Source organism: Psammomys obesus, unplaced genomic scaffold (assembly GCF_907164565.1).
Source record: "Psammomys obesus unplaced genomic scaffold, mPsaObe1.curated_primary_1811, whole genome shotgun sequence".
Lineage (NCBI taxonomy): Eukaryota > Metazoa > Chordata > Mammalia > Rodentia > Muridae > Psammomys > Psammomys obesus.
The window spans coordinates 10,139,797-10,166,325 of NW_026585689.1; the positions used below are offsets into that span (position 1 = coordinate 10,139,797).

The 26,529-nt window shown below is 40.4% G+C and overlaps 2 protein-coding genes across 2 annotated transcripts in view; both read left to right on the top strand.

The window, feature by feature from the left end:
- The first annotated feature begins 556 nt into the window (after positions 1 to 556).
- On the top strand, positions 557 to 6,219 carry Rpl24 (ribosomal protein L24). Its single transcript, XM_055594060.1, has 6 exons — positions 557 to 654; positions 763 to 838; positions 1,334 to 1,444; positions 4,444 to 4,580; positions 5,054 to 5,117; positions 6,095 to 6,219. Exons 1-6 carry the CDS (start codon positions 650 to 652, stop codon positions 6,173 to 6,175), a joined length of 474 nt encoding a protein of 157 aa, XP_055450035.1. The 5' UTR covers positions 557 to 649; the 3' UTR covers positions 6,176 to 6,219.
- A 2,540-nt stretch (positions 6,220 to 8,759) lies between these two features.
- Positions 8,760 to 26,529, top strand: part of Zbtb11 (zinc finger and BTB domain containing 11) — a 38,976-nt gene continuing 21,206 nt past the window's right edge. Inside the window, exons 1-3 of the mRNA XM_055594045.1 lie at positions 8,760 to 9,281; positions 15,166 to 15,401; positions 16,566 to 16,797. Coding sequence (XP_055450020.1) covers positions 8,972 to 9,281; positions 15,166 to 15,401; positions 16,566 to 16,797 — 778 coding nt within the window. The 5' untranslated portion in view covers positions 8,760 to 8,971. The remainder of the gene's footprint in view (positions 9,282 to 15,165; positions 15,402 to 16,565; positions 16,798 to 26,529) is intronic.

Sequence of the window (26,529 nt, forward strand, 5' to 3'; positions counted from 1 at the left end):
TGGCTAATTATTTTTAGTTTTTGATACAGGGTGTCACAACGTACCCCTTGCACTCTCCTGCTACGCAGACCAGCCTGAAAGTGCCTAGCATAAAGTTTGGATCAAAAACTTACGCCACCGTGCTAGGCTTAAAGTATTACTTCCCCTCCCCGCCCAGTTGGGGATTTACCTAAGGGTTTCTCGTACCAGTCACGCTATCTCTGGGCCACATTGTCGGCCGCTACGATTTAATTTTGTTTAAAGGAACAATCCAAAGCCAAAATGTGACCTTCAGGTTTTACCTGAGAGACATTCGTCTGCCGCCTTCATAAGACACGAGGAACACACTTGCCTTTCGTTTAGATTCCCTGCGAAATGCTGGCTCTACATTCTAGAATACCTGCAGGAGGGAACTGGTTTGACACAAAACACAAATCTTTTTGGCGGCCACCTCGGGGCATGCTCAACCTCTCAAAAGCAGTCTCCGCCGGTAATTTTGAAAGAAAGCTGTTGCTAGGAAACCGGGACCCGGCTCTCGGAAGTGACATCATCACAGGGCGCTGGGATCAAGGAAGGGAGACGAGCCTCTCCCGCTGCCCTATAAGGTGTTTTCCCATGATCCTTTCTTTCTCTTCGCCATCTTTCCTCCGGCCGGCCGGCAGCTATCACCATGAAGTAAGCGGGCGCCCTGTGTCCCAATCCGCCTCCATCCTGGGGCAGAGCACCTGGGAATGGCTCTCTTTTGCGGCGTACGTCCTAACGGGCTTTGGCCTTTCTTTATAGGGTCGAGCTGTGCAGTTTCAGCGGCTACAAGATCTACCCCGGACACGGGCGGCGCTACGCCAGGACCGACGGGAAGGTAAAAGGCCGAGCGCCGCTGGGGACCGATGGCAGTAGAAGGCCGGTCGGCCGGCCCTCGAAGGACCCGGGGGTCGCATGTGGGGTGGGAAACCTGAGTGAATATAGATAAGAGCGTGAGCCAGGTCGGAAATGAGTGCTCTGTGTAACAGCCATTGGAACGGGAAATGGCTAGGGCTCGGAGGTGCCTGGCTCCTTAATGGGCTTCGGGTCTTTTTTGAGTCTGAGAGGGCTAAGAGCCATATTTCCTCAAAATTTAACGCCACCCGACCCTTGGCGAAGTGTAGATTTGTCTGCTTTTGAGAAAAGTTAAAATATGAAAACATTGATGCCAATGGCTGTCATTTGTGTCAGCCATTTGGTCTCTTGACCCCGACTTTATATATTGAGACAAGGGAAGTAGAACAAAAAGTGTATACGGATTTCGATCGATCGCAGCCTTTTCTATTTTGTGTAAAAGGAGGGACTCATTTTAATATGAATTTGTTAACCGCAGGTTTTCCAGTTTCTTAATGCAAAATGCGAGTCCGCATTCCTTTCCAAAAGGAATCCTCGGCAGATAAACTGGACTGTCCTCTACAGAAGAAAGCACAAGAAGGGACAGTCGGTAAGTAGAATACTGCTTCCTAGCGTCTGGAAATAATAAAATTATGCTGTCAGATTTTACCATGTTAAATTTTGTTTAGATGAGATAGGATGCAGTGTGCTCTTAAAACTGAAGCATCAAAGAAGTGACAGAAAATAAGTAACCACAGGCTCAGAATGCTGTGTTGAAATTTGAAGATTACCCTCTAAGTTTTGTTTGGGTTGAAGAGGACCTTGGGCTTTAAGGTGTTGCTTTGGGTGGAGATGTGGTAAGACTACAGCTAATAGTTGGGAGGCTTGGCACGTTTGAGCCTTACTAAGTAGATTCTAGCTAGACATTACAGTAAGTGGCATCTGTGTGAAGTATGTCAAGTAGGCATGGTGGCCCACTCATGAAATTCCAGTGTTTGGGAGGAAGAAGCAGGAGGATCCATAGTTCAAGGTCAACCTAGGCTATGTAGACCTTGATTCCCAAAACAGAACCCACAGAGTATAGTTAGTGGAAGGATTAACTAGATAACTAAATATATCCATTTTGGTGCATAAAAGGGAGTCTTGTGGATGTTGGTTAGGCTACAGGGGCAGGAACCCTGCTTAGTATGTTGCTGGAGTAAAAGGCAGCTTTTGTGATAACAGCACATTGGTTAACTCTAAATATTTTTTGTTTTGTTTTTTATATTTTGAAGTAGGGTTTTTCTGTGTAGTTTTGGCTGGTTTGGAACTCTTTAGATCAGGCTGACAAAGTTATTTATAACAAACTATAACATCTGGTGATTTCATTCTAAGTATTGAAAGCAGGTACTCATAAAAAATTTGGTATTCAACTCTTGGAAGGCTGAGGCAGGAGAATTGACTTTGAGGCCAGCCAAGGCTACAAAGTAAAAGCCTTTCTCCAAAAAAAAGGAGGTTGGTACTAGAACCTGAATGCTTTAAGCCAGAAAGTTCTTGGCTTTAGTGTTCTTAAAAATAGTTGCATGTGTATAAAGTATTTTAGTGATGGAACCAAAGTTTAAAAAACAATTCCATTTCTCTTCTAGCCTGAAAGTGGTCTTTTTTAAAAGCATATTCCCAGACCTGTATTTTGATAGCAACCAGTTATGTGAAGTCCGCAGTGGAATTTTCCATTTGTTGTTGCTCCCCAAAGAGCAGGGATATTCAGTCATAGGTATATATATATGCAGTGGGATAGTTAGCCCTTTAAAGGATGGGAAAACATCCAGCTTTGAAGAGACTAAAGCTGATGATAGGCTTAGAGCAGTGGTCTCATCCTTCCTAATGCTTTGACCCTTCAGTACAGTTTCTCATGTTGTGGTGACCCTCAACCATAGAACTATTATCATTGCTAATTCAGAACTAATTTTGCTGATGTTATGAATTGTAATGCAAATATCTGATATGCAGCCACAGTGAAAAGGGTCTCTGGATCCCAAAAGGGTTCATGAACAGGTTGAGGGCTGCTATTTTAAACCAATGACTTTTTTCTTTTTCAACGTTTATTTAATATTTTATTTTATGTACATTGGTGTTTTTATTTTATGTACATAGACTGCATGTATGTCTATGTGAGGGGGTTGGATCCCCTGGATAGGAGTACAGATAGTTGTGAGCTGCCATGTAGGTGCTGGGAATGGAACTCTTGTCCTCTAGAAGAACAGTCAGTGCTCTTAACCGCTGGGCCATTTCTCCAGCCCTGGCTTGTTTTCAGGTGATGTCAGGAGATCCCTGTGAAAGGGTCCTTCGACTCCACAGGTTTTGAACCACTGTGTAAGAAAAAGGATAACTCCATTGTTTCACTTTTATGAAGTACCTAGAATAGGCAGATTAGTAAAGACTGAAATTCGAGGAGATAGGAATAAAGAGTTAATTGTTTTAAGAAGGATTTGGGGTTTGAAACTATGAAAATTTCTGGCATCTTTCTACTGTAAGACTTAATCTTGGTAAATTTTATTTTTATTTTTTTATACTTTTTTTTTTTCTTTTGAGACAGGGTTTCTCTGTGTAACAGCCCTTGCTGTCTTGGAGTCACTTTTTAGATCAGGTTGGCCTTGAACCCACAGAGATCCTCCTGCTTCCCTAGTGCTGGGATTAAAGGTGTGTGCCACCACCCACCAATCCAAATTTTATTTTTAATGAGAATAACACCTTTATTTTTTTTTATAAGGGCAGTTTTGTATACATCTACCTTAGACAGTTTTTCAAGAATATTTAATTGTTCTTGGACTTAGAGATACCCTGTGAGATCTTATTTCTCATAATAACTATGGTTTAGGTTTCCAGTATAGACTCTACAGCAAACTCTAGATTCCTGGATACTAATGCTTGGCACTTTTATGTTATATGAATCAATTATATAGCTTGAGTGTTTGCTGGCTAAGCCCATTTCCTGAGTAGATTTTCTTAAGTCTATAAGCACTCTTGCTAAAATAGTTTAATGATAGCTTTGAGATTTCTGTGCACCAAGGTTCGCCTGCGCCTGTAAGTGTGGCGTGTGCTTAGTGCCTACAGAGGTCAGAGGAAGTGTCACATCCCTTGATGCTAGAGTTGTCAACCACTGTATCAATGCTGGGAACTGGACCTGTGTCCTTAACTGATTAGCCATCTGTTTAGCTCCTAAAAATAAAGTACCATCCAACTGCTGAAGTGAGCCATTCTTCCTAAAGTTCAATATTTGCTGTCTTTTTTCAGCAGTAAAAATGCTCATTATTTGTGAAACAAACTTTAAAACAAATTCATAACTTGGAGAACAATTTTATTTCGTATAATTGACATGAATTAATTTGTTGAGTATATTTTAAGTGCTCTTTGACCAAATGGCTGGGCATGGTGGTGCATGCCTCTAATATCAGCACTGGGAGGGTAGCTGAGTCAGGGCTATTCTCCAGAGTTTCGGGATAGCCAGGACTACAAAGAGAAACCTGTCTCAACACCTCCCCCCTTTAAGTTCTTTGACCTTAATTTCCACTTCATAGAGTAAGGTTAAGTCTTTGCTTTATAGGAAGCAATATAATCTTTGCTTTATAGGAAGAAATTCAAAAGAAAAGAACCCGCCGTGCAGTCAAATTCCAGCGGGCCATCACTGGTGCATCTCTTGCTGATATAATGGCCAAGAGGAATCAGAAACCAGAAGTTAGGAAAGCTCAGCGAGAGCAGGCTATCAGGTAAGATAGAGAGCAGCTATCATGAACATTTCAGACTTGAGCATGATTTTGATTGTTTTGTAGAGCTACAGAAACCCAGTTTCACCTGATTGTTGGTCCTTAGCGGTGTAACACAGACATATATGCTCTAATTTGCTAAACTCTAGTACTTACTGTACAATAAAATATGTTCTGCTGGCTTGGGTAATGGAATTTATTAGCAAATCTTTAGTTCTGGTGTTTGTGGGCTTTTTTGCCAATCTCTCCAAGTGAAGCCCTGGCTGTCCTTGGATTTGCCATCTTCCTGCCGGCTATATAATTGTAGGTATGTACCATTGTGCCTGGCTCTGGATTTTAGATTTTATTTACAAATAGGACGAAAGAGTGTGTGTGACACACACACACACATATATATGATTTTTGTCTGAAACTCTACAGCTTGTGTTCTTAAAGAGTAAAGTGTTTTGCCTAATGTTAATTATATGACACTACAGGGCTGCCAAGGAAGCAAAAAAGGCTAAGCAGGCATCAAAGAAGACAGCAATGGCTGCTGCAAAGGTAACTATGGGGACTTCTTGGGTTTCTTACAGTAGGAAATTTTATCTTTATTAAAAGGGTTAGGAAATGGCAGGTGCAAGTTTCTGTTGGAAATGGTTGAAGCTAATTTCCATGTGAATGGTTTTATCTCTGGTTTCTAGTGAATCTTAACTTTAAATGTGTTAGAAAAAGGAAAAGAAAGATAGCTTTTTAAAAAATGTGTTTCTTTTTTTCTGAAATGAGGTGTTACTGTAACTGAGGCTGGCTTGGAACTAACAACAGTCCTCTCTAGCTAGGATTATAGATGTGGTTCCTAGTGCCAAGCTTGGCTTTTGTGTTTTTAGATTTCGTTTTTAATTTTATACCCTGATTAACTACAACAGTATGGGTTTAACCCAGCTTTTGCTAATGGTTAAATTTAAAGCCAGAACCGGGAGGCAGAGGAAGGTCGATCTCTGATTTTGAGGCCTCAGACCACACAGAAAGACCTTGTCTCTAAAAAAAAAACCAAAATAATTTTTTTTTTTTTTAAATAGCCAGAGCTAAGAATATTTAAGTCTTTTTGGGTGGGCAAGATGGCTCTGCCAGTAAAGGCACTTTCTACTAGCCCTAGTAGTCCCTGGAACCCACAAGGTGAAAGGAAAGAACCAACTCATATCATGCAAGCCCCTGCCCCCTCCAGTGAATTTAAAATCATTCTTGGGCCAGCAAGAAGGTTCAGCAGGTAAAGGCACTTGTTGCAAAGCCTTGAATTTGATCCTTGAGAATCCTGTGGTAAGAGTTACTAACAATTCAGGATCCCACTTTGTATCTTCTTACTGTTGAATCTGTAACAATGTCTAATGTAAATGAACTTTAAACCATGGGTTACTTTGAAATTGATAAGGTAGTTAGATTGAGACAGTGAAGGGTATGTAAAGAATCTAAGGGCAAGGTAACAATTCTATGAAATAACGTGATGTGATTTTATTTATTTATTTATTATTTTTTTTTTGCAGGCCCCCACAAAGGCAGCGCCTAAACAAAAGATTGTGAAGCCTGTGAAGGTCTCTGCTCCCAGGGTGGGTGGAAAACGCTAATTTGGTAGAAGAGAGTTTAAAATAAAGATCTCTTTCTAACTCTATATGGTGTTGATTTTTTTTTTTTTCTTTCACAAAAGCATGTATTCTTTATTTTGGGTGGGAGTGGCTTAGCCACAGACCATGTGCTTAGCTTAGCTTGCCTGACTTCCTAGGTTTTAGCCAGCTAAAAATGTTTATTCCTTACTTGTTATGTGGTGGTGTACACATTTAATCTTGATCCTAGCACTCTGGAGGCAGAGGCAAGTGGATCTCTTTGACTTCCAAGACATCTCTGGCAATAATGCCTCCTAATACAACCATAGTTGAAGAGATGAAAAAATGTGATGTGGTTGTGAAATGTGTTTGGAACATAGCTATGATCCCAGCACTTGGGAAACAATAGGTCAAGGCCAGCCTCTATTCCATGCATGAACCCTCTTACTCTTCACTACCCCTAAAAATTTGTGGTTTTCTTGCAGTGCTAGGAATCAAACCCACTCACTGCATATAGCAGGCATTAAAGACATTGCTTTTTCATTACAAAACTTCAATCCTAGGATGTTGCAGTATTTTTTGTTTTATCCAAAATGCTAAGATAACCTTTCTTAGTGTGTTTTTTTATTCAAGATCTCTGTAATCTCAGGTTTGTCTTGCCACCTTAGTGTCAGGATTATATAGGATTTCAACTCTACATCCAGGCAGACCTTTTTGTTACTGTGGGTACAGGGATTAAAGGTGTATACACTACACCCAGCTTTTTTTTTTTCTTGAGAAATGCTAAGCTACTGGTTGCCATTTTGATCTTGAACTAAATACTCTTCCTACTTGGGTACTCTGATGGCAGTTGTGTGCTACCATGTGTAGCTTTTTATTATGTATTTAATGTGTGAGTGCTGTTTGTATGTACACCTTTCTGCCAGAAAGGGACATCAGATCCCTTTATAGATGGTCCTGAGCCTCCATGTGGTTGCCGGGAATTGAATTCAGGACCTCTGGAAGAGTAGCCAGTGTTAAGTCCTGAGCCATTTCACCATTTCTCAATATTGCTTAAATATGGTACACTGTACTTGTTTCCTGGCTTTGTTACAAAACCATACCAAATTTTAAGTTTCCTTAAGAGTGGGCTTGTGTATAAGGTATGCCTGTGAGCTGGAGATCTCAAGTTCAAGGTCATTTTGACTTCAGAGTACATGAGATCCATTCAACTGACTCCAACTACTCTATGCCCCTCTCCCCCCAGTTGTCCACCTGTTAGTGTATACAAACGTGATGAAGCAGGGGAAACTGCCTGTAATTTCAGCATTTGAAAATATGAGCTGGTAGGATTGTTAAGGGTTTGAGACCAGCCTAGTAGCAAGATTTTTTTCCCCAAAGAAGCCATTAATTTGTGTAAAAATGTCTGCACATGGAATGCAGACCTTAACAAAGATCCAACTGAAACAGAACAGTCTTTGCAGATTTGAAAAATGGCCCAGGAAGCCCACAAAGAGCTAGAAACAACACAAGTTAAAGTTTGACTTAGTAAAATTAGATTACCAAAAAAAAAAAAAAAAAAAAACCTAGTAAAATTTACTGTTAACCACCAAATACTAGATATCCGACTTTTTAGAAAGTGAACTGATCTTTTAGTCGTGTTTACCACATCGTTCTAACTGTATTCTCAACATACTAAAAAAAAAAAAAACACCTCAACGTTTTCAATGTATAAGGGTCATGAGGCCGCGCCCAGTACAGACCAAGTTCCATAGAAGGGTTTGGCTACCTACACTATCATATGGGTGGTGGAAGGGTGATTTTCATTTGCACTCTCTTCCATTGTAGCTGATGGAAAAACCCAAATCACTGACTGGTGTCTGAGCACACTGCCACCTGCCTGCTCCTCACTTGAGATCCCATAAAGGTCTAAAGGCCTCGTAGAACTGTATCTTCCAAGCAAAACAAAATAATCAAGTCCATGGGTTGGAAAGCCTGGAACTTTCTAGCTTCTTTAAACAGCGCCAAGTGTCCCAGCATTACAAGAGCACAGCTGAATCAGACTAGTAAGGGTAAATCTGGATTGCCGCTCCAGGTAATTTAATCATCTAAATAATCTGGGACTGCAGAGTCGTTACCATAGTGACGGTTCTAGAAAAATCGTACTGAGAGGTTAATTCCTAACATCGAGGTATTTAATGCTTGGTAATACTGCGACTGTCTGTGGCCCAGAACCCCAGACGGTGGCAACTAGTTACTAGTTTCAAAATCGGCGGAATCTACTATATTGAGAGCCTCAAAATAGACAGAAAAACGGACTGATTTACTCTTTGCGGGGAAGGTCTCAGTTGAGGCAACAAACACCAAACTGCGCCAACACGTGGCTTTTCAGAGAGCGTGGGAAAGGGGGAAAAAAAAAAAAAGGAAACTGCCAGGACTTAAGATGCCGGCTCGAGACCCTCGTATCCGCCAGAAAGAGCGTACCCTCTTCCAAAATGTCCTCCTGCAGTATTGACGTCACTCCGATGGCTCCTCAGAGCCAGAAACCGTGAGCCCTCCAATCAGGACACAGGCCCCGCCCCGCACGCGCGTCACTTCCGGTGGTGCAGCAGCCATTTTGTCAGTCGCCAGCGGATCCCGCGCGCTGCACAAGTGCAGTTCCCCCTGGTTACCAAGTCGTCCGTTCTTCCTTCGCGCCGCGGGCGCCTAAGAAGAGCGCCCACCAAAGGCGCAGCCGTTCCTCCTGAAAGTGTTGCCGCTGCTGTTGCACCTACACGGAGCCAGAGCGCTGTCTGCCTTTCCCTACCACTGACAGGCGCCCCGAGGGCGCTGCCACCAGCGATGTCAAGCGAGGAAAGCTATCGGGCCATCCTGCGCTACCTGACGAACGAACGTGAGCCTTATGCACCGGGCACCGAGGGCAATGTCAAGCGTAAAATCCGCAAGGCTGCCGCCTGCTACGTAGTGCGCGGCGGGACTCTGTACTACCAGCGGCGGCAGCGGCACCGCAAGACGTTTGCAGAGCTGGAAGTAGTGCTGCAGCCGGAGCGCCGCCAGGGCCTCATAGAGGCGGCACACCTGGGCCCCGGAGGCACTCACCACACCCGGCATCAGACCTGGCATGACCTGTCCAAGACGTACTGGTGGCGAGGTGAGCGCCGGCCCGGGGCGACTCGGCGGCGGGCTTGGGGGGCCACGGCCCCGCGTCGAGGCCTGCGTGCGTGCGCACTCGCGAGCCTGAGGTGTCGGGCAGGGCTGGCTGTCCCCCTGGCCAGCCGGCGTTCGGCCGCGCGGCGGCCGCGGGACCGAGCCGAGCGGGCGGGGGACGCGAAAGCAGCCGCACTTCCCCACAGGAAGGAGGCCCGGGAGGCTGGGGGCGGACCCTCGCCCGGGGTGGGGCTTCGGGGGCTTACCCCGGGGCCGGGCCAGCCGGCGGGGGGTGTGGCGCGGCCTCTCTGGGCCCGCCCCCTCGGGCCTCCGGGGAAGGGCGGGAGGCCCTGAGGCAGGGGCTTCACCCCTCTTCTCCGCTTACCGCAGGAGGCTGACCCAAGCCCGGGGCTGCCTTCTCCAGCGAGTGCCGCTCGGGTTTCTCCACTGGGTCTGGGGGTCTCTGAAGCCCTTTGCCCGCATTCCTCTTGAGTCTGCAGCTGCGACGTGGAAAAGCAATGATGTAGTTAATGGGAGGAACTGTGCGCAGTCGTCTTGAGTCTCGGTTTTAGAGCATAAGGTAGTCTTAAAGACTGTCAGGTGTTTGTTTTTCTTGGGAGAAGGGATAAGACGGACACACCATCCGAAGAGATTTCATTAGGAAGAAATATGCCATATTTGGCGCCCCCCGCCCCCCCCCTTTTGTGTGGCAATCTTCTCACCTCAGCCTCTCAAGTGTTAAGATCACAGCCCTGACTCACCAATCACGGCGATGATGTCGCATTTTCTAATGTTTTCATGTTCTTTTTGCGAAAACGGCCCGGGGAACTGTGCGACACTATGTATGTTGAGAAAAGATAAGGTAACTGTGAGTCATTGAGTGGTTATTTATTTCTCTATTTGAGGCAAGATCTCACTAGTTACTCAGGCTGACCTTGAATTAAGGATCTGAATCCTCAGCTAAGATTACAGTCCTGTGCCACCCGACCTGACTTAATTATTTTGGGGTCAGAAAATAACCCTAATGTTTCTTGATCACTTGGAAAGCAGATGAGAGCAGAACTGTTTGATTTTTTTTTTTAATAATTTTTTAAAAAGTTGTATGTATATGAAGGTTTTCCCTGAATGTGTGTGTCAGCTGCCCACGGAAGTCAGGATTTGGTATTGGATTCAGAACTAGAGTTAGATGGTTTTGAGCCACCATGTGGGTGCTAAGAATTGAACCCTGGCCCTTTGCAAGAGCAAAAGTACTCACGACTGACTTGTCTCTTCATTCCGTGTAATTTTTTAAATAGGTTTTTTAAAATTATATTTTGTGTGGTATTATACATGCAAGCCACGGTTGGCAGCAAGGACCTTTATTTGTTGAACCATCTCATTTGTTCTAGATATTTGTTTATGTTTATTAACTTTGTCATCAAACCTATTTTAGGAACTCTAGGACCTATTTTAGGAATTCTACAGTAATCCTTTTGTTCCTTAGATAATTCCTTTGTGGATAGCTATGCTAGTCTCATACAGTTTTCCTTAACATTTAAAAAAAATTTAGATTATTTACATTTTGTGTATGGGTGTTTTGCTTGTATATACATGTGTGTGTGGTGCCTACAGAGGTCAAAAGATACTGGATTTCCTGGAACCGGAGTTATTTATGAATGGGTATGAGCTACCATGTGGGTGCTGGAAATCAAACCTTGGACCTCTGCAAGAGCAAAAAAAAATGCTCCACACTGCTAGCCACATCTCCTAGCAGTTTATATAATCTCCTAGTCCTTGTTTTATATTAAAAAAAAAAAAAAAAGAAAAAACCTGAATTAAACTGCATGCCTTGGTGTACCCCCTTTAATCCCAGCACTCAGAAGGCAAAGGCGGTGGCTCTCTGAGTTCAAGGCCAGCCTCATCTACAGAGTGAGTTCCAGGACAGTCAAAACTATACAGAGAAACCTTATCACAAAACCAAACAAACAAAACAAAAACCCAGATAAATAAAGTGAAGAAAAAAAAAATTGAATTAAGCCAGGCCTGTGCTGTTAGAACTTCCATTGGTCCAGAGGCAGAGGCCAGAGGATCACTGCAAAGTTGAGGCCAGCCTGATCTGCATACTTAGTTCTAGGACAGCCAGAACTACGTGGAGAGAATTTTTCTCTATTTCATCCCCCAAGAAATCTGGGTCAAATTTACAAGAAGATGTAGCTGTGAAGAGTAAACATAGAGTCATAGCTGCATTTTGTTCAGATTGGCTTGGCCATTGGTCAGATACTTCAGGTATAGTGTGTTAAAGAGAATTATATCTAAAGATCAGGGATCCACCGCTTGGGAGTCAGAGGCAGCTTAGTCTATACACTGAGTTTTGGGCCAGCCAGAGCTACCTAGTGAGACCCTGTCTAAATTAAAAAAAAAAAAAAAAGAGTATGAGAGTATGATGTTTGATTTCCTCCCCCCCCACCCCATACTCCCCAGGGTAGGAGTATGTTAATGTAACCAGTCTGTGCTTGCAGCACTAATTCCCAGTCAGCAGGTGATAGATGATGAGTGGTCAGTACTCTATAGTTCACTACAGAGCTATGATGCTTCATAGTTTGGGCAAATTAAATATGTATTACATTTAAGGACATTTTCAATTTATGATGAGATTATTAGGATTATAATCTCATCATAAATTGAAGTATTTATATTACTCAAGTTCAAAAGCTCTGTTTAGGCTTAGTGGCCCATGCTTTTAATCCCAGCGCTTGTGAGGCAGAGGTGGTTCTAGGCCAGCCTGATCTACATAATGAGTTCCAGGACAGCCAGAGCTATATAATGAGACCCTGTCTTGAAAACAAACAAACAAAACCCCTGTTCTAGATCAAGAAACTATTCACAAGCTGTTTTGTTATATGAGTACCCACTAAGGATGCTTGACTGAAGTACTTAGGAACAGTTTTTGTTGTTTTGTTTTGTTTTGAGGCAGTGGGCCTCTCTGTATGCCAGGCTGGACCAGAAGTTTTCTTTTATTTTTTTTTAAGTTAGTGCATATTATGTATACACATAATGAGATATCTTAAGGGAAAAGCCCTAGTCTAAACACAAAAATCATATATGTTTTATAATGTGTGTTAATATTTATACATATCCTTTGTGGTAATTTTAAACAATATTTTTAGTGTGCCTGCATATGGCTTACCCATCACATGGACTCAGGTGGGGAATTTTGTAACATTGTGTTGATACTCAAAACTTTTGGTGTATATATTTCTGTATTTATTTATTTCAGGTGTATGGGTGTTTTGCCAGCATGTATATCTGTCTAACACTTGTGTGCCTGGTAAGGTCCAGAAGAGAACATTGAATCCCTTGGAACTGGAATTACAGGGAGTTGTGAGCCACTATGTGGGTGCTGGGAATTGAACTCTAGTCCTCTGGAAGAGCAGCCAGTGCTCTTAACTACTGAGTCATCTCTTCAGAACCAGGTTTTGGGTTTGTTTGTTTACTCATTCATTCATTTAATTGTTGGGTTAAGGGGAGTGCTCAGTGTAAACTTTAAACTTTATTTCTCTCTGACTCTGTGCTCTATGAACAACCTTTTATTAGTAGCTTGACAGTCAGTGAACTATCACAGGGGACTTTGTTAGGAAAATACAGAAACTTACATTGAAGAGCACAAAACCAGTTGTTTCCCTAAACATAAAGTTTTTCTGCAGGTGGAGCTTGGTAAAGGCTTGGAGCACCAACGTAAACAGACAGAAAAACTAAGCACAATGTAGATACAAATACCTCAACTCATTTTTATGTCATGTAGTTTAAATGTTTCTCATTGGATAATGTAGTTATTTTTGGAGAAATATCAGAAGAGCATCCAACCTGCATATCCCAACTGCCCTTGCCTCAAGACATGATCTTTGCAGTGATTACATGATGTACTCATAAAATGTGCTCTTAATTTTTCTGTGCTGTTATTTTTTCAGATTAATTTTGCACATTGGTGTTTTGCCTGCATGTATGTCTTTGTGAGCGTCAAATCTTGGAGTTGCAGACAGTTGTGAGCTGCTATATGGGTGCTGAGATTTGAACCCCACTTTGGAAGAGCAGTCAGTGCCTTTAGCCACTGAGCCATCTCTCCAGCCCATGTGATGTTATTTTATTTTGAGAAAGGGTCTCTCTGTAGATCTGACTGTCCTGGAACTTTGTTTTCAGGATGGCTTTGAACTTAGAGATCTTACTACCTCTGCTTCCAGAGTACTGGGATTAAAGGCATGCCCCACGATACCAAGCTTAGTGCTGTTTTGTTGTTGTTGTTTTATTTTTTATTTGATTGTTTTTGTTTTATTGATGAGCAATAAGAAAAGTATATCAAAGCTCTGGATGAAAACAAGAGGAATAATTTCTGTTGAAGTCTTCCGACAACCGGGTGACATTTTGTCTAATTCAGAGGGGTAAAAATTGCCCTCATACACAGGAATCTACAAATGCAGGGAATTGAATAATATTCTCATAATATTTTTATCTCATCACATAAAATTTTAAGAGTAATTTTTAAGAATAATTGAAAGAAGATTAAGTGCATGACAGAGAGTAAAACTTTTGTCATAGTTTAGCTTTCTTTTTTGTTTGTTCATTTTTCGTTTTTGATTTTTTTTTTTTTTTTGAGACAGGGTTTCCCTGTGTAGCCTTACTGTCCTGGACTCACTTTATGGACCAGGCAGTCTTCAAAGTCACAGAGATCCATCTGCCTCTGCTTCCCTGAGTGCTTGGTTTACAGGCATGTGCACAAATTTATTTCTTATTTAAAAAAAAAAAGACCTAATTTGCTTCGTGGTAATGATCTACATATTTAATCCCAGCACTTCGGAGGCAGAGGCAGATGGTTCTCCCGAGTTCAAGCCCAGCCTGGTCTATACAGTGAGTTCCAGGACAGGCAAGGCTACACAGAAAAACCATGTCTCAAAAAAAATACCAAATAACCCACAAAACAAACAAACAAAAAAACCCAAAACCTTAATTTTATTTGTTATGTGCTATGTGTATGGGTGTTCACAGAGGCCAGAAGAGGGATCTTCTAGAAGTTGATATTACAGGCAGTTGTGAGCTGCTGCCTCATGGGCTGGGAACTCAGGTACTCTGGAAGTAGAATTTTTTTTTTTTTTTAAGATTTCTTTATTTTATGTATGTGAGTGCTCTATATACCTGCATGCCATAAGATCACATTGTAGATGCTTGTGAGCCACCATGTTGTTGCCAGGAATTGAACTCAGGACCTCTGGAAGAGCAGACAGTGCTCTTAATCACTGAGCCATTTCTCCAACCCCCTGGAAGAGGACTTTTAACTGCTAAGCTATCTCTCTAGCCCAGTAGATTTATTTCTGCATGAGATATAGTGGCAGTTTTTTTAAAATAGTTTGGAAAAATTACTTATCATTATGGGTTGAGCCATATTAACTTTCTATAGGTCAAGACAGTTGGGTATTTGTTTCATGTTTATGTAACAACAGGAATATGTTATAGGTACTAAGAAATGTATTAGGTGATTTTGTGGTTTTGTAAACATAGAATATATAATTATATGAATCTAGATTGTATAGGCTATATTACAATTGGATTGTCACATAGTTGGTCCACTAATAAAAGCATCATTATTTAGTATTTAACTGTATTGTTTTTCATGGATGCCTTGAAATGTACACAGAAATGGGAAAATACATAATCATGTCATGCCAGAGGAAATTGAATACTTGGTAATAAATAAGAAAAAAGTATCTCACATTCTGAAGAAATCGCTCTGCATTCTTTCTGGGCATAAGTGCTGGCATATATGTATCTGAATATAATTTATTGTATACATTAAAGTGATATATTTTCAAGTAGGAACACTTAAATTTGATGTTAATTTTTTTTTTTTTTGACTGAAGGTATATTAAAGCAAGTTAAAGATTACATAAAACAGTGTAGCAAATGTCAGGAGAAACTTGATCGCTCCCGTCCAATATCAGATGCTTCAGAAATGTTGGAAGAATTGGGATTGGACCTTGAATCTGGAGAAGAAAGTAATGAATCAGAGGATGACCTGAGCAATTTTACTTCACCTCCAACCACAGCCTCCAAGTCTTCAAAAAAGAAGCCAGTGTCTAAACATGAACTTGTATTTGTAAGTGATGCTTTCTGTCCAACTTTCAGTCTTTAAGAGTTTTTGTTTGTTTGTTTTTCCATGACACTAACACTGTTTGACTATGGGTGCTGTCGTTGAAGGAGATATATTTGTCTAAAGTGTTTCTCAACCTTCCCAGTGCTGAGACACTTTAATACAATTCCTCATGTTGTGGTGATCCCCAACCATAAAATTATTTTTGTTGCTACTTTATAACTGTAATGTTGCCTCTGTTATGAGTAGTAAATATCTGCTGTACAGGACATCTGATATGTAACCCCTGTGAAAGGGTTGTTTGACCCCCTTTGAACTACTGGTCTAAAGTAAAGCTTATTGTTCAAGACGTTAATTTGTGCATTGGCACAAGTGCATAGAATATTTTTCTGAATTAGACTATGGATCACATAGCAAGATAACATTGTCTAGCTGGGACTTCTGCTTGTTTGGTATTTTGGGGACAGAGTCATGTAGCCACGGCTGGCCTTGAAATAGTTATGTAGGTGGGGATGACCTTGATGTCCTGCCTCTACTTCAGTGCTGGAATTTCAGGCATGTTCTATAGATTGTGGTTTATGAGGTGCCAGCACCCTACTAACGGAGCTGCATTCCTCTCTTCCTTGGAGGTTTTTATTGTTTGAGTCAGGTTGTCTTCATGGAGCCCTGGCAATCCTTGAACTTTCTATGTAAACCAGGGTGGCCCAGAACTCAGCTGCCTCTGCATCCCAAATGCTGAAATTAAAGTTGTATGCTACCACGGCTAATTTCCTGGCTGGGTTTTTAGAAAGTGTTTGTTTAGTTGCTCATTTGTATTGTTTTAGACTATATCAGTGCCATACATCAAATTTTTGATCAGAAGAGGCAGGATCAAGTAAAACAGCATGACAGACTTAGGGGAATTGGAGGGAGGGAAGGGATCAGGCCTACACCTTTAATCCCAGCACTTGGGAGGCAGAGGCAGGAGGAATTCTAGGTCAACTTGATCTACATAGTGAGTTCCAGGTTAGAAAGCTACATAAACCCTGTCTTTTAAAAAGGCAGAAAATGCTAATGTGTTTTATTTAAATATATAGATAAAAAAGAATAACAAATTGTTGGCTAAAAAACAAAATGAGAATATATTGGTGATATATAATACACCTCTTGATCTCAAACCTCTCTTGACAGGTTGACACCAAAGGAGTGGTAAAACGTTCTTCTCCAAAACATTGTCAGGCCGTTTTGAAACAGCTGAATGAACAGAGACTTTCCAATCAGTTCTGTGATGTTACATTGTTAATCGAAGGAGAAGAGTACAAAGCTCACAAGTCTGTCCTGTCAGCTAATAGTGAATACTTCCGAGACCTTTTCATTGAGAAAGGAGCTGTTTCTAGTCATGAGGCTGTCGTGGATCTTTCTGGTAAGATTTCTTAATACCCTTTGCTGTTAATAAGTACATTCTAGAACAGAAATAGATTTGTATCTTCCAGACAAACAGGACTTATGCCAAAATAAAGGCCTGTTTTCTCAATATAAAAGGTTCTTTTAATGCAAGGTTTCTAAGATTGTTGTGGCTATCACATTTTTTGTCTGTTTCCAGACCAGGTTTCTCTTTGTAGCCCTGGATACCCTCGAACTCAGTAGACCAGGCTAGCCTCTGAACTCAGACCTGTCTGCTTTTTCCTCACAAGCACTGAGATGTAAGGCATGGACAACAACACCTGGCAGAAAGGCTGTCTTTTCTTACCATTGCCTCTGAGTTCAAGGAATTGGAACAGAGTTATTTCTAGAGTTGAAATGAAACAGTTGGAGAGAAATCTACAACTGAGTAATAATTATATCAAGTGAAAATATACTTTAAAACTACTTGTGTGTTTTTAATTTTGTATGTGTGATGGATGACCTGTTGGGGTGTTCGCAAATATAGAGGTTTACATCAAATGTCTTTTTCTATTGCTTTCACCTTTATTTTTTTTCACCTGTTCTCTCAGTCGCTCATCACCAAACCTGAAGCTCATTATTTGGGCCATTAAGGTTCTAGGAGTCTGTTTTTAATACCAGCGCCAAGGTTTTGTGTTGTTGGTAGTGTGGCTCTATAATATAATATCAGATATAATATAATATCTATAATATAATATCAGATCAGCTTTTAAGATACCTTCAGCATTGTTCTTTCTGTTTAGTATAACTTTGGTTATTATGAGGTGTGTGTTTCTAGATGAATATAGAATTTTTTAGTTCTGTAATGAATGTGATTGTGTCATCAAATCTGTACTATTTCAGTTAGTAGAGCTATTTTGGCAGCATTAATTAGTTCTGCTGGTCTATAAATAGGGTAGAACCTTTCCATTTTAATAGTGTTTTCATTTTCCCCCCCTTCACTTTCATGAAGTTTTAATTGTAGAGTGTTGTTGAATATTTATTAATTCTAGAAGGCTTTTCTATGACCTGGCTAGTTGCCCATTAATTGAGACAGAGACCTATTGATTTATTTAAACAGGCTTTAAGCTCAATAACTGGGCAGATCCAATTTAAACTAATTTTCTTAGCTAGTCTGGCTACTTCCCAGCCACACTTCCCAAGTTACTTGCCAAAATTCATCCTGTCTGGGCTGGATGTGCTGTGTCATGCCACATCCTCTCTCTCTCCATCTTCTTTTCCCATCCTCACCTTCCACCTCATGGTCCCTCCCTGAGACACCAAGCCAAGAAAATGAAGCCCTGCCTATTTCTCTTCTGCCCAGTTACAGGCTGTTCAGCCTTCTTTATTAAACAATCTGAGATAATTGGGGATCAAGGTCACAACAAAGACTGGTTTATGTGAGAGTACACACTTGTCTGGACTGCAGCCAGATCTTGGGGGCCAGAATTTAGCATTCGTACACAACCTCCAACAGTAGAGGTCTATTGTTTTGTTTTGTTTAGAAAACTATTATTAATGAAGTTTTCTCTCTTGACAGATTTGTCATTGGTTTATAGGAAACCTGTTGACTTTAATTGTTGATTTTAGTTTCTGTCTTGCTGCTTTTCTGAGAGTGTTTATTCCAAGTGTTTCAGTGTTTATACAGTTTTTTTAGGTATTGAATCATATCATTCACAAATAAGGACATTTTTTTTTTTTTTAACTTTCTGGCTTGTTTTTGTTTTTCTCTTGCTTTATTCTAAGACTTGAAGCAGTATAGTCAAAGAATGGAGAGAGTGGCCACCAATTTCTGGTCTCCTTTTGTACGATGTTGACTATAGGCTTATTGTAGCTAGATAGTCTTTATTATGTTGTGTTATGTTCCTTTCATTCCCCATATTTAGGGCTTTTATCATGAAGGTATGTTGAACCTTGTTGAAGGTCTTTTCTGATATCACTTGAGAATGGTTGCTTTATTTCTTTTCTTTTTTACACAAGGGGTTTCTATAAAGCCCTAGTTGATCTGAAACTTACTATGTAGACCATGCTGACCATGCTGACCTTAACTCACAGAGATTCACATGCCATTGCTTCCTGAGAGCTAGGGTTAAAGGCATGGGCTACCATGCCCTGCTCTCATTTTGTTTGTATTCTCATGTCTGTATGCTGTATTATGCTTTATTGGTTTGTATTTGATGAATCAGTCTTGAATCCCTAGAATGAAACCAGTTGATCCAGGAGGTAGTGATTTGTTGTTTTTTTTTGTTGGGGAACAGGGTCTTGCTATGTCATTCTGGCTGTCCTGGAACTCACTGTGTAGGCCAGGCTGGCCTCAAATTCGTAGAGATTCAACTGCCTCTGCCTCCTGAGAACTCCAATCAAAGATTGATTCTTCTACAGCTGGTGCCTTAATGTGTTCAGTTTACAACAGTACTGTTCAGAATTTATTTTTCTCAAGACAGGGTCTTAATTATGTAGCTCTGGATGTTCTGAAACTCACCATGTAGACCAGGCTGACCTTGAACCCATAGAGATCTGTGTGTTCTTCCTCTCAAGCGCTGGGATTAAAGACATTTGTCACTACACCTGTGTTCAACAAGGACTAAGTTTGTAGTTGTCTTGTCTTTTTTTTTTTTCTTTTTCTTTTTTTTCCGTGTTTTTATCCAGTTTTATATCAGGGTAATAGTGGCTTCATAGAATGAGCTCGGTGCAGCGATTCTTTTTCCTTTAATGTTTTAGAAAACAATTTGAATAGTTTGTAGGATCTGGTCAGTTTGAGACTTCCTGGCCTGTGGTTGTTCTTATATTTAGGCATCCATGGGAGTTCAGCGCTTTTTTAAAATTTCTGTTTTTTTGAGACAGGGTTTCTCTGTGTATGTAACCCTGACTGTCCTGGAACTCACTTTGTAGACCAGGCTGGCCTGGTGCTGCCTCTGCCTCCTGAGTACTGGGGTTAAAGATGTGGGCCACCATCGCCCAGTTATTAATATATGAGTTAATGACTTGTCTGTCTATGAATATAAAGGTCCCATATTTTACATACTTTGAATAAAAATATTTGCTTTGTTTCTATGTATTAAGCATAACAGTTTATATCTTTAAGGTAGTTTATGTCTATGATTTGGGAGGAAATTAACAAAATGTAGACAGTGTGCCCGAAAGCACTTGATGCATGGGGGATGGGATAAGAATACTGGATGACTGTGTAAAGAAACTGAAAAGACACTATATTAAAACAACTCTCATGCAGAGGGATTGCAGAATGAATATTGTGAAAATGGCTATGTTACCAAGAGCAATCTATAAATTTAATGTTATCTCTATCAAAATTCATTACATACTAAACATTTTTGGGGTGGGGGGAACAACTAAAATTTATATGGAAACCAAAACAATGTAAGTAGCAAGAGCAGTTCTTAGCAGAAAGAGTACAGCAGTGCTGGAGATATCATAATATCTAGCCTGATATACTACAGGTGTACTAACAAAATAGCATGGTTCTGGCACAAAAACAGACATGCAGAACAATGGAATACAATAGAAGGGCCTAGCAGTGAACCTATATAGTTAGAACTTTACTTTGACAAGCATACATTGGAGAAAAACAGCTACTTTAACAAGTAGTGTTGGGCAAACTGGATTTGTTCTAGATGATGACACTCCATATCGCATCAAAATAATCAAAAATGGATCAAAGATCCTAATATAAGAACTGAAACTTTGAACGGATGGGCAAGTTTCAGGCATAGACAAGGACTTTTTGAAAAGGACTTCAGTAACACAGGAAATGATTCTAAGAATTGACAAGTGAGATTTCACTAAATTGAAAAGCAAAGGAAAAGACCAAGAGTGGGAGTGGAGATATGGCTCAGAGGTTAAGAGCACTGGCTGTTCTTTCAAAGGTCCTGAGTTCAATTCCTAGCACCACATGGTGTGTTACAACCATCTATAATGAGATCTCTTCTTGCTTGCAGGCGGAATACTGTATAAATAATAAATAAATAAATCTTAAAAACAAAAAACAAGCGAAAAGATAGCTTACAAAATGGAGAAACAAATACTGCAACTACACATCAGACTGAGATTAGTAACCAGGATATATAAGAACTACAAAAATCAAGTGCACACACATACACCCACAAATCATCCAACCAGTTAGATAAATGAACTGAATAGTCAGTTTCCAAAAGCAGAGCTAGAAAGGCTAATAAATACTTGAACTTGAGTGTTGAGCATCTTTAGCAGTCGAGAATATGGATTAAAGTTGCTTTGAGAAGCTGGAGAGATAGCTCAGTAGCTAAGAGCACTGGTTGTTCTAGGGGACCCAGGTTCAGTTTCCAGCACTCACACAGCAGCTCACAACCATCTGTAACTCCCCTTCTAGGGGATTGGACTACCTCTTTTGGTCTGAAGACACCAGGCATGAAAGTAATGCACAGACTTACATGCAAACAAAACACCCATATCCATTTTTTTTTTAAGTTTGAAAATTGCTTTGAGAATCCTTTTCATCTAAGTCAGAATAACAATTATCAAGAAAACAACTGGCAACATACTGTGAGAAAAGAAGACCCATTATTCACTGTTGGTGGGAAAATACACTTATGTGGCCATTATAAAGATATGGAGTTGCTGCACAAGTGATACACCATTTATCCTAGCAATTCAGAAACAGGCTTCTGCCAATCTGCGGCCAACCTGGTCTATATAGTCAGCTCCAGGACAGCCAGGACTATGTAGAGAGACCCTGTCTCAAAAAAAATAAAAAATAAAAAAACAAGAAATTTGTTTGTTACAAATAATGTAAACAAACAAAACCACTAAAAATAAACTACTAGAGATAACCCATTTATACCATTCTTGGGTATATACTAGAATGATTCTTAAAGCCAATATGCTATGGAGATACTTGTGTATCTATGCTTACTGTTTCACTATTCATAATAGGTAGGAAATGGAACCAGACTAGATGTCCATCAAGATAAACAGATAAAGAATATGTGTTATTATGGGTGGTAGCTGTACATGCCTTTAATCCCAGAACTAGGAGGCAGAGGCAGGCTGATCTCCATGAGTTCAAGAATCAATCGCCTGGTCTATAAAGTGAGTTCCAGGACAGCCCAGACTGTTACTCGAGAAACCCTATCTTGAAAAAGCAAAACAACAAAAGAATATGTGATAAATGCACAGATTGGAATTTCATTCAGCCACAGAGAAAAATGAAACCAACACTTTTGTAGGATAATGTATAGAATTTGAAATCATTGTTAAATGAAATATAAAATCTTTATAAATTTTTATCTTTAAGTTGGGTGAGCTGGCACATAGCTTTAATCCCGGTACTAGAGAGGGAGAGGTAGGTGGATGTCCCAGTTTGAGGTCAGCCTAGTTTATATAGTGAGATCCTTTCTCAAAACAAAAATTTGTCAATTTTAAGGACAAATTATTCTTTAAGGAGTTTTAACTGTTGTCTCTTTTGTGTCATTTTTTTTTTTTGAGATTCGTTTTAGAATTTCCTAAAATAATAACTCCAGTGTTATTAGTGAGATTTGTTGTTGTTTTGGTTCCCTCCCACCTTACCCTTGATCCTACTCCCCCCCCCCCATTGCCCCAGTTGTCATGGAACTTGCTTTGTGTTGGGGGTTGGTCTGGTGCTGTGTTCTAATGCTAATTACTTGCAGAGGCAGGTGGATCTCTGAGATCCAGGCCAGCCTGGTCAAAAAAAATGAGTCTAGGACAGCCACAGCTGTCTCCATCTGGTTGCTGCTCAGATGAACACATTCTTACCAACACCTCTTTGTTGTATAAACCTTGCTCTATCTAATTTAAAGGTGATGGGATAGTAGGAGTGCTGAAGCCTGGGACTTGGCAGAAGAGAGATTAGCAGAGCTGGGCTTTAGGGCTTGGGGAAGGGAGGACCAGGAGGCAGGAGGAGGAGGAAAAAGTGGAGAAAGAGGACAAGGCTTGATGGAGCAGATCCAGCCTAGAAAGAATGACTTATTAGCAAGTAACTTGGGTTGTGTAGCTGAGAGGTAGCTAAATAGCTTAGAGGGTTGATATCTGCCCATCTCCAGTGTATTAAGCTTGTAAAATAAATCATAGTCTCTCTTTGTCAATTATTTTGGAAGCTAGCGATATTAAAGAAAACCATTGCTTATGTAGTTAGTATCTTACACTCTCTGAACCAAGTCAGCCTTGAACTCAGAGAAATCTGCCTGTTTCTGCCTCCAGAGTTCTGGGATTAAAGGTGTAGCACCGCTGCCCACAGAGATGGAATCTTTAGCCATTGTTTTATTTATAATAAATTTTACTGTATTAAGTTAAAAAAAAAAAACTTTACTTTTTTTTTTTTCTCATGTATCACCTACATTTAAAAGTGTGTGTCCTTGTTGATCACAGAACTAACTAGCAAGGGATCATGAAGATGGCAAATAGGGTAGTAATCTATATGACATGAGGGCAAAGGAGACTTTTTAGGAGGAAGAGGATTATCTGTGGAAGGATTGAGACAGGGTTTCTCTGTGTAGCCTTGGCTGTCCTGGAATTTGCTCTGTAGACCTGTCTGGCCTTGAACTCACAGATCCACCTGCCTCTGCCTCCTCAGTGCTGGGATTAAAGGCGTGTACCACCCACGCCTGGCTAAGCATGTGTATAAAGGCGTCTACATGGAACCCATAACTTTTTTAACCTAAAAGTTAATGAAAAACAAACTTCAGAAAGATAGGTACTATTTTTGGACAAGGGACAGAGAAGAGTGAGAGCTTGGCAGGTATGTTTGCCCCTGACTTTCACTGTAATCTTACAGAACTTTGTAGTCACTTGTTTGTGGAAGTAGAATTACAATTATCGCTGTGTAGCACTTGTTTTTTATACATTACTCTTATATGTGTACATATACTATAAATAAATATATAGAGAAAATAAAAAATGGCTTCTGGAAGCTGGGAGTGGGTGCATGTCCATAATCCCAGCACTCTGGGAGGCAGAGTCATGTGGGTAGTTCAAGGCTAGTCTGGTCTACAAATAGAGTCTGGTTCAGCTAAGGCTGCACAGAGAAACACTGTCTCAAAACAACAACAACAGAAACTACTATGGAAGTAAAGTTCTGAGAAGCAAATTGAACTTAACCTTCTACTAAAGAAACAATTTAACACCTAGAATAATGATTTTATTTTTTAAATCTAGGATAAGCAAACTATAAACCTGGGTCTATCTTTCTATTTTTGTAATGAAAGTTGGGTATCTATACCCATTTCATTTGCATTTCAACTATAATTTCTTAATTTTTGAATGCAGATTATTTGTTTTTTTATTTCTGTGTATCTCTTTGTCTTTGTTACATTTCTATTGATCCGAAGAGAGACAACATGATCAAGGCAACTGATAAAAAGAAAGCATTTAATCTGATGTTCATTGTTACAGAGGTTAGTAGAGTCTATGAATACCATGGCGGGCAGCATGGTGGCAGGCAGGCAGGTATGGCATTCAAGCAGTCCCTGAGAGTTTACATCTGATCCACAAGCATGAAGTGGAAGGGACAGGTCACATCACCAGGAATGAGATGGCTGTTTGAAACTTCAAAGCCCACCAGTGTCACACTTCTTCCCACAAGTGTGATCCTAATCCTTAGAAGGAGTTCTAATCCTTCTCAAACTGATCCACCAACTGAAGGCTGAGCATTCAAATATATCAAACTATGGGGGCCATTCTCATTCAAACCACAACAGTCTTTAAATTGAGAAAAATCATGTTATAAATCAGAAAGCTATCAAAGATTGAAGATGTAGTCAATCATCACTTTCCTATCTTTTCTATCTTATTTGCATACTTGTGCGATCTTTTAATATCAAATATTACACTAACATTTCCCAAATTTAAGTAACTCAGTGAATGTGCATTCTCTTTCAGATATTACCTTCAGGTGGAGGTGATCAAAGAGCCAGCCACTGAGTTCATGTCGCAGACAGTCCCTGTTCCCCTTACTAGGGTACCCGCTTGGACACTGAACTGCCATGGGCTACATCTGTGCAGGGGTTCTAGGTTATCTCCATACCTGGTCCTTGGTTGGAGTATCAGTCTCAGAAAAGACCCCTGTGCCCCTATTTTTGGTTCTGTTGGTCTCCTTGTGGAGCTCCAGTCCTCTCCAGGTTTTTCTCTCTCCCCCTTCTTTCATAAGATTTCTTGAACTCTGCCCAAAGTTTGGCTAGGAGTCTCAGCATCTGCTTTGATACCCTGCTAGGTAGAGTCTTTCAAAAGCCCTCTGTAGTAGGCTGTTGTCCTGTTGCCTGTTTTCTCCCTCTTCCGATGTCCATCCCATTTGCCTTTCTGAGTGAGGATTGATCATTTTACCTAGGGTCCTCCTTTTGCTTAGCGTCTTTAGGTGTACAGATTTTAGTATGTTTATCCTATATTGTATGTGTAATATCCACTTATAAGTGAGTATATACTATGTGTATCTTTCTGCTTCTGGAATATCTCACTCAGGATGATCTTTTCTAGTTCCTACCATTTGCCTGCAAATTTCATGATTTCCTTGTTTTTCATTGCTGGGTAGTATTCCATTGTGTAAAGGTACCACAATTTCTGTATCCATTTCTCAGTTGAGGGACATCTGGGTTGTTTCCAGATTCTGGCTATTTTGAATAAAGCTATTACAACATGGTTTGAACAAATGTCCTTGTTGTGTAGTAGACCATATTTTGGATATATGCCCAGGAGTGGTATAGCTGGATCTTGAAGAAGCACTATTCTTAATTGTCAGAGAAAGTGCCAGATTAATTTCCAAAGTCGTTGTACAGTGGTTGGACAGCAATGGAGGAGGGTTCTCCTTTCTCTACATATTCTCCAGCATGCATTGTCACTTGAGTTTTTTATATTAGCCATTCTGATGGGTATAAGGTGAAATCTCAGGGTCATTTTGATTTGTATTTCCATGATGACTAAAGACGTTGAGCATTTGAGTGTTTTTCTGCCATTCGATATTCCTCTATAGAGAATTAATTCTCTTTTTAGCTCAGCACCCTAATTTTTAATTGAATTACTTGATTTGTTGCTGTCTTGAGTTCTTTATATATTATGGATATTAGCCCTCTATCAGACATAGGGTTGGCGAAGAGCCTTTCCCAGTCTGTAGGCTGTCATTTTGTTCTGATGACAGTGTCCTTTGCTTTACAGAAGCCTTTTAGTTTCATGAGATCCCATTTATTGATTGTTGCTCTTAGAACCTGTGTTGTTGGTGTTCTGTTCAGGAAGTTGTCTCCTGTGCCAATGAGTTCTAGGCTCTTACCCACTTTTCTTCTAACCGATTTAGTGTGTCTGGTTTTATGTTGAGGTCTTTGATCCACTTGGACCTCTGTTTTGTGCAGGTGATAAATATGGATCTATTTTCATTTTTCTGCATGTAGACATCCAGTTGGACCAGCACCATTTGTTGAAGATGCTGTCTTTTTTCCATTGAATGGTTTTGGCTTTTTTGTTGATTTTCTTAAAGAACCAGCTCTTGGTCTCATTGAGTCTCTGAATTGTTTTCTTTGTTTCTAATTCATTGATTTTGGCTCTGAGTGTGATTATTTCCAATCCTCTACTCCTCGTGGGTGTGTCTGCTTTTTTTCCTAGGGCTTTTAGGTGTGCCATTAAGTTGTTTGTATGAGATATCTCTAACTTCTTTCTGAAGGTACTTAGTGCTATGAACTTTCCTCTTAGCACTGCTTTTATTGTGTCCCATAAGTTTGGGTAAGTTGTGCCTTTATTT

What these genes read in the sequence shown, in the direction of transcription:
- Rpl24 (XM_055594060.1), top strand. An exon ending in CAGCGAGAGCAGGCTATCAG is followed by an intron (nt 4,581 to 5,053) that starts GTAAGATAGAGA and finishes ATGACACTACAG; the next exon opens with GGCTGCCAAGGAAGCAAAAA. An exon ending in CAGCAATGGCTGCTGCAAAG is followed by an intron (nt 5,118 to 6,094) that starts GTAACTATGGGG and finishes TTTTTTTTGCAG; the next exon opens with GCCCCCACAAAGGCAGCGCC.